General features: G+C 35.4%; 1 protein-coding gene across 1 annotated transcript; it reads right to left on the reverse strand.

Moving 5' to 3' along the window:
• Nucleotides 1-230: 230 nt before the first annotated feature.
• Nucleotides 231-3,884, reverse strand: LOC140324941 (matrix metalloproteinase-18-like; the record flags this gene model as incomplete). The annotated part of the gene is given in 8 exon segments (XM_072403058.1): nt 231-390; nt 572-705; nt 965-1,097; nt 1,197-1,358; nt 2,032-2,157; nt 2,256-2,404; nt 2,752-2,996; nt 3,742-3,884. Coding segments are annotated over 8 exon segments (1,211 nt in total), but the record flags the coding sequence as incomplete, so codon positions are not given.
• Nucleotides 3,885-7,579: the final 3,695 nt, after the last annotated feature.

A 7,579-nucleotide genomic window follows, 5' to 3' on the forward strand; every position in this document is an offset into this window, starting at 1 on the left:
GCAACCACAAAAACAATTCCAAAATCTCTTGTATTGCCATATTTATTCTGTATTGTAAGGTGTCGCATCAGTTTGAAATGCCAGAATAATGGCAAAACTGAATTTTGGGGTCAAATGATGTATGGACACATATATCTCATAATATTTGATCAGCATCAAACAAAACCAGTTATTGTGTCCCATTAATATGCCCTATGCATAAACTTTCATTAAAAAATCCCTCATCTTACCTCCAGAATTTGTCATCTACAAAGAAGTAGGTCTTTCCTGTGGTGTCATCATGGACTGCCGCATCAACCTTCCTAACAGTTCGAGGAAAGCCAAAGTCATAGATGCTTTTGGGGGAATCAATTGAGATGTCAAAACCAGTCATAACCCAGTATTTAGCACCTAGATGAATAAAAGAATGTTGGTTTGATTAAAATATGAAAAAACCTATTCATTATCAACTATTTCACGCATTCCAAAATGTCCATTGGGCAACTGTGGCACAGAAAACAGTCTTATCTACGATTAACTGGAGGGTTTCTAGCATCTCCATAAAATGTATAGCCAAATAAAAAGAACGCACCTTTGAAGAGAATAACATGATCCTTGTCTTGGTACTCATAAGCAGCCTGAATGTGAATTGGAAGGTTGGGCCAAAAGGTTTTGATTAAATGATGTTCAGCTTCTGAATCCTGTGAAATCTGGCGCCATAATGTTCTGAAAAATACAAAAAGGTTTAAGTATTTTATACTTTTATTGTAAATATTTGAGGACTACAGCAAGAAAATAGACTTTGCTACATTGTTTCCTAATTCCTATTTATATTTTTTAGTAAACTCAGGGTTGATTTCTTTTCTTTTCTGCATACTTGTTATGATTGGTGGTTTGTAATGGATTGTAACCAATGGTTTAGCATTAAAGCCAGTTTGCAGAAAATGAAAATGAAATAGGACATTTATTTAACATTAAAGCTTACTTGTTGGAGAAGAATAGGATCTCTCCTCGCAAAGTTGTCACAGCATCAAAAGTAATTGGCTGGCAGGTAGAGGGAGTGTTTGGCTGATCTGGGATCTCTGGAATTTCTGGCACTTCTAGGACTTCTCTGGCTCCTGTAGTTAAGAAACAATACTAAATGTTCAAATACACCTTTGATACAGTAATTCAATCCATTTTTTAAAGGAATCTGACAATGATTATTCTTTTCATACCATAGAGTGACTGAATTCCTTGGATATCATCTTCAGGCAAGTGGAATTCACTTGGTTCAATGAAGTGGTAAGTTGGGTACATCAAAGCGCTGGGATCATTGGAATGAAAGAGACCCAAGGAATGGCCAAATTCATGAGCAGCCACAAGGAACAAGTTGTAACCTTTAATACATTAATAATAATTAGAACATTGTATTGCCTATAAAGAAGCAATTAATATCCAGGGGCTTACATGTAGCTGAGCACCACATTGTTCAAGTTGAATTCTAGCTAAAGTCAGCTGGTCTATAGAATTTGGAATGAAATCTGGCGATGTCACTTCTGTATTGCCTATTGGAGAGGAATGTGACCTGAATACATTCATAAACTTTTTTTTCTTTCTGTTCCCCAACCGGATATCTGATCACTGGTCATCTGGGAAACAACACTATATGTAAGCACAGCCCTATTCCTCTACTGTAATATTTAGCCCCACAATAGTGTAAAACATGGCATGGTAGGTGAATAATGGAGAGAAATTCACTGACAATACTGGTGAATGGTCCTTTGCCCTTTCCTTGTCTTTATTAAAGAAATATGTTGGCCTTTTCCAAAGTTTATTTATAGCCCAAACTTTTTTTTCTTGTTTGAATAATGTATAGAAAACCCTACTGGACAGGATTCCCTGCATTCCCTGTCCTTGAAAATGCAACATGAAGAGAAATTAAGTTATGCAAAGAGGCTACATTCATGTAGTAATTTACCCCAAAAATTAATGAATATTCACAAAGTGTAATTTATTTAAAAATTGACTGGGGTTAGAGTTGAAAAAGTGTGTGAGACACAAATAACTTACCTCTGGACCCACTTGTCCATGTTTCATCCTCATCAAAGTGAGCATCTCCTCCAATTCTATTACCAGGGGCATAAGCATGTGCCAGAGTTCCATGTGGACCATCAAATGGGTAGTAGTCATTGTGCGCTGTAAAAAAATAAAATGTATATGTTATAAATGTTTACAATCTGATATGTTAAGGCATAGACTTAAATAAATAATTATAGACACAAACAAATATATACCTAGTGCAGCAAAGGAGATTTCAATATCTGCAACCTCGTTGTAAATTCGATGGAACGTCAGAGGGGTCACATCACTCCAAACCTGGAAAGCTCTCTGGATAGCTACATCCACCTCAGCAGCAGGCATGTCTGGTGTGTAATTCAGTATCCTAAATAAAGGATAGTTTGAATGTATTATTATTACAGATTCTTTTGAAAAGGAAATCAACATAGAGCCACCAATCGCCTTATAATATTAAATGTATTCAATATTATCAGAACGTTTCTCATATGTGTAGAACATCTTGTAAACTTTACGGATGTTAATATTCTTTTTTTAATTGGAACAAGTCATAAAGTATCACTTCCAGACTCCTGAGCCATTGTTCACTTTACTATAATGAATTGTGTTATCGTTATCCAACATTCCAGTAAATCTCACTAACTACTATCATATTGCTCTTCTGATCTATACATATATATATGTTTATAAAGATAACCCTTAAAAGTGTTGTACCTGTATGTGATCTCTCTCTTCTTCCATCCAGAGTTTCCTGGGAAAAAGCTGTATTCACCCACATCAACAAACCCACACCGGGGCTGCTGCATCACATCCATAGTTTCTGCGTCAAGTCTTCCTGTCACCTCCAAACCAAAGAACTCCTGCATCTGGCGAATCTTCTCTGTGAACTGACTCCCACTTTTCTTTCTTGATTGGCGCACCCCATCCGTCTTAAGGTTGTAGTATTTTTTTAAGTACTCCTGCAGAAATGTTACAATTTTAAAACCTCCATTGTCAATTTTATCTTTGTATTTTAAAAAGGTCCAGGAGAGGATATGCAAATCAATTCCTTGAGAACTGCCATACCCTAACCTTCTGGGTATTACTTTCACATTGGTCTCCAAGTCTGTTTCCAATGTCATAACCTCATACACTACAATAATGACTACCAACAAGCCTGGAATAAATGGCTCTATAATATGTATTATATATCTGCAATTCTGGGTGCACAATAAGCTACGAGGCATACATTATTGATTTACATGGCTCTGCTTACTGCCCTATAATGAAGAAAAATTCCCTTTGTTTGGCATGTGATAGTTTGAGACATGGTAAAACCTTCTGTTTTAGGAAGGCTCTTTTGTACTATGCATTATTTTATTATATTTTTGTAAATTTTCTAGTGGCTGTTTCAGGTCTGTTTACCTGTGCGGAGAAAACAATGAAGGTACTTAAGAAGTCTGTAGTTTTTAGTGAGACCTGTCTGATAGCCCTTAACTGAGACCAGAGTATAGTAACCTGTAACTACTAAGCGGGAATGGACAAGGATGGCTGCCCCATATACAATCACATATAATGGCATAAATGATATGCAAATAAAGTTTTTTTTTAGAATACATAGCTGTTACTCTAAAATCAATCCCAAATATAAATAAATAAATATATATATATATATATATATATATATATATATTACAATTATGCTTTCTCTTTAAATATACTAACTTCAGCAAACTTGGAATTCTCTTCGCTGTCCTGTGAAGTTTCAGCTGGAAAAGCTGAGCAGTATGCTACTGCAAGTAGCAAAACAAGATATAAATTCTTCATTTCTGGAAGTATTTTGATCCCTTGGTGTTCTCAAGAGTGTTCTGCTCTCCTATGATTTGCTATGAGTCCAAAGCTTCTACTTTTATACTCTACCTGGATATCTGAGCCAGACTGCAGAAAGTGACTCACCATTTACAACTTCCGCCAATCACAGCGAGAAATAAAAAGCAGTTTTTCTCTGAGAAGTTATGACAAACTGCAAACTAAGTAAAGCCCACACTTGTGCAATAGTTTTTCTTTATACATGATTAATGATCAGGAAGATGTGTGTGGTATCAAAAATCAACATTGTGGTATCTCAATACATAACATGATAATCATGGGATAATGCTGAGATCTAATATTTGCTTTAATTCTCACGTATCTTATACAAATTATAATAAATTGGAAATAATGAAAAAAACCTAAGTAGTAAACATGACTAAATAAAAAAGGAAGTATTTCTCAGACAATTCTTTGTAATAATAATCAACAATAATGACTAATAAAAATACAAACTAACTATTTCTACTTATGTAAATGTATATATTCATATTATTAATAATAGTAATAGTTTATTATAAATTGTTCTCTTTGTATCTTTTGATAAAAATTATAATTAGCATTCAAAAGTGGTAATGAAATGGGTAAACACTGAGATAGTAATACAACCAGTATTCATAATGATGATAATAATTATATTTGTATTACTTATTAATTTCTAACATCCATTCTACGGTTTTTGTAATTTGTTACCTTTTTAAAATTCTCCGGTGTATCATAAAACTCCTCCTCCCAATCTCCACCCAACCCCTTTGCCAACAGGTACACAACATGCACCCAACAGATTTTATACCTTCCCTTGCAGTGGTCCTTTTTTGAAATGTCGCTGATTTGCTTCTTTACAACCTCAGCAAGTGATCTCTCTGTTTTTGGGTCAAATATCTTTTATCTCCCAGGGAATGTTCTGGTTCCAGCCACTGGCTCTCTACTAGGGATGAGCGAGCAAGATTTTTAAACTCGAGATCAGCTCACTGTGCAATCCCCGGCACAAGAGGTTAAATGGTGACAAGTCTCCCCATTCAAAATCTCTAGTGGTCTAGCGTCATCAGGATTTTCCTTTCCTCAGCCAATCAGAGAGCACTAGAGGTTTTGAAAGGGGGGACTTGTCCCCATTTAACCTCTAGTGCCGGGGATTGCACACTGACAGGAGGATTCCCAGGGCTGCATAAATAAATGCAGCCATGGGAATCGTCCTGTAATGATTTCCTAGAACTTCCAATGGGTCCGTGAAAGCGGTTCGCCGAAATTTCGCTGATCCATCAGAAGTCCCTACTATCTACTATTTATTTTATAGACGTATACAATACCTCCTGCTGTTGGGGGCATTTCACTGCAGCAGCTGCCAAAAACATAATGCAAAAAACAAGAATACAATCATTTATTTTACTTGGAGTTTTTTAAATTCGATTTTAAAGTGACGAGGTCAGTTTACATTTACAAATATTCTTAAATGTTAATTCACAAAAAGCATGAATACATTAAAAGATCTTCAGCTATGACTGTTCTGTCTAGTTCTATTCCTTATTGGAGGGCGTCAGCACAGGACACCAATATACACCAAGGGTTGCACACCTAAAGTACTCGCATTGCAGTTTATAGGAATGGAATGTACGAGTTGGGGCGATCAAAGTTTGATCCACCTAAAAAACATTTTAATCTATACATATTCAAATAAACATTGGGAGATTAGTCCTCTTCATGTAAAGATCAAATCACTCGGGTGGAAGGTTTGTGTGAGATTAGTAATCATGCCTTCACTTGTACACATGTCAGTGTGTCATCTCTATGTATGTAGACTCTTTAAAGTGTATCTCAACCAAAAAAAAAAAGTTATATATTGCAGTCGTTGGTGTAACTGACCTAATTCATTGTTCTTTATTAAGGGTTTTCTCTATTTTCCTTGGTAATTAGTAAATAACACATTTCTAGGCATTAGTTATCTACTCTCATTCCTCCATTGTATCTGTGGAAGGAGCCATGGTTGTCACACTGGCTGAACTTTAGGCATATCTTCCACTGATCTCTTTTACATAAAAAATAGGTTAGGCCACCATGTTATGCAAGGAAAATAAATATATTTGTGCTTTCTTCCCAGCTCACAAAATTCAAGCATTTCTAACAACAAAGAAGAAAAATGATCTTAGCCTGAAGAAAAAAAAATAATAGTCACCGTCATATTTTCTAACGATTAGGAAGATACAATATAATACACTTTTTTTGTTGTTTTGGGGTTTATATGCACTTTTAACCAGTGATTTTTTTTATCACAATGTATTTTATGTTACATTTATTAAATAAAACCCTATTCAGGCCATCGACTGGGCTCTTATTTTCGGGGTTTATTTGCTTTTACATCTATTGGTATTTCGGCAGGCTCAGGGGGAACTAATCTGTGCAACAGGAGGCATATTATGGCACCAAACAGGGCATGCTTTTCTACGCATCTGTTGATTTTTAAGAATTTTGTTTTATAAACACCATTAAGGACTTTTTATGACTGACCACAATCCCTGGGGGTGCATTTTCACCAACTGAAGATCTAAAGTCCAAAAGAATTATTAATTTCTATGACCATACAGGTGTTGAAGGTTTAGCCTGCAATTCTAATAAATGTTTCTAAACAGATTCTCTTTAGGTTGATGTATGTTGAATGTTTAATTTCTATGACTATACCTGTATTGAAGTTTTAGCCTGAAATCCTAATAAGTGTTTCCAAACAGATTCTCCTTTAGTATTTCCAAACAGGTTGATGTATGTTAATTTGCCTGCAGGTGTATTGACCATTATAGTACAACATATGGCATACCACGTATGTTCCTCATTATCACCAACACATTTGTGTGAATTCAGATAGAGTTGAGTCACAGTGTTGTGAGTTTATAAAAGACTTTCTCTTTTTCTTAGATGACACTATTCAGGCTGATTTTAACAGATAATTACATCCTTTCTTTCTGAAGGAAATAAGAGAACTCTTTGTTCTGAGCTTATATTGTTTTGTGCTTGATCAGTAAAATACATAAAATTCTAAATCCATATACAATGGCAATGATAGTATTTGTTTTATTTAGGATTTCAGTTTCATTATTTGCTTTGGTAATTTTTATTTATTTTTTTCTATTTCTTTACGTCTAATGGTTCTCATCCAATAATCTGGCGTGTGTACAGTGCTTGTGGTCCATCGTCCGAACGACCGTCCTGGCTGATCCACGGACGATGGGCGACGAACGATCTTAGTGGAAGTGAAGGGGAAGAGTGTGCAGCAAGTTGCCGCTCCCTCATTTTCCCCCTTCCATCTGCATAGAGCAGAACAGTGCTGTATGTACAATACTTATGCATCATGCAGTCTTCAAAGATCCTTTCCAACGACAATTATTGCACGTGTGTACCCAGCTTAGGGTATGTATGTAGATCATTTTAGTTTTGGATAGAACAGGAAAAGATCAGAATCTCAATACAAATTGTGATCCTACTGGGCAGATTTACTCTCTTTATTTGTCTGGAGTTACTGACTCCAATTCCAAGTGGTGGTAAATTAGATTAAAATTGTCCGCAGAACAGTTATATCTCCTCCTCCTGTGTCATTTTCTGTATTTGTCTGTCATTTGCAACCCCTATTTAATGTACAGCGCTGTGTAATACGTTGGTGCTATATAAATTCTGTTTAATATTATTAATAATAATAATAATAATAATA

The sequence above is a fragment of the Pyxicephalus adspersus genome, chromosome 1 (assembly GCF_032062135.1).
Source record: "Pyxicephalus adspersus chromosome 1, UCB_Pads_2.0, whole genome shotgun sequence".
Taxonomy (NCBI): domain Eukaryota; kingdom Metazoa; phylum Chordata; class Amphibia; order Anura; family Pyxicephalidae; genus Pyxicephalus; species Pyxicephalus adspersus.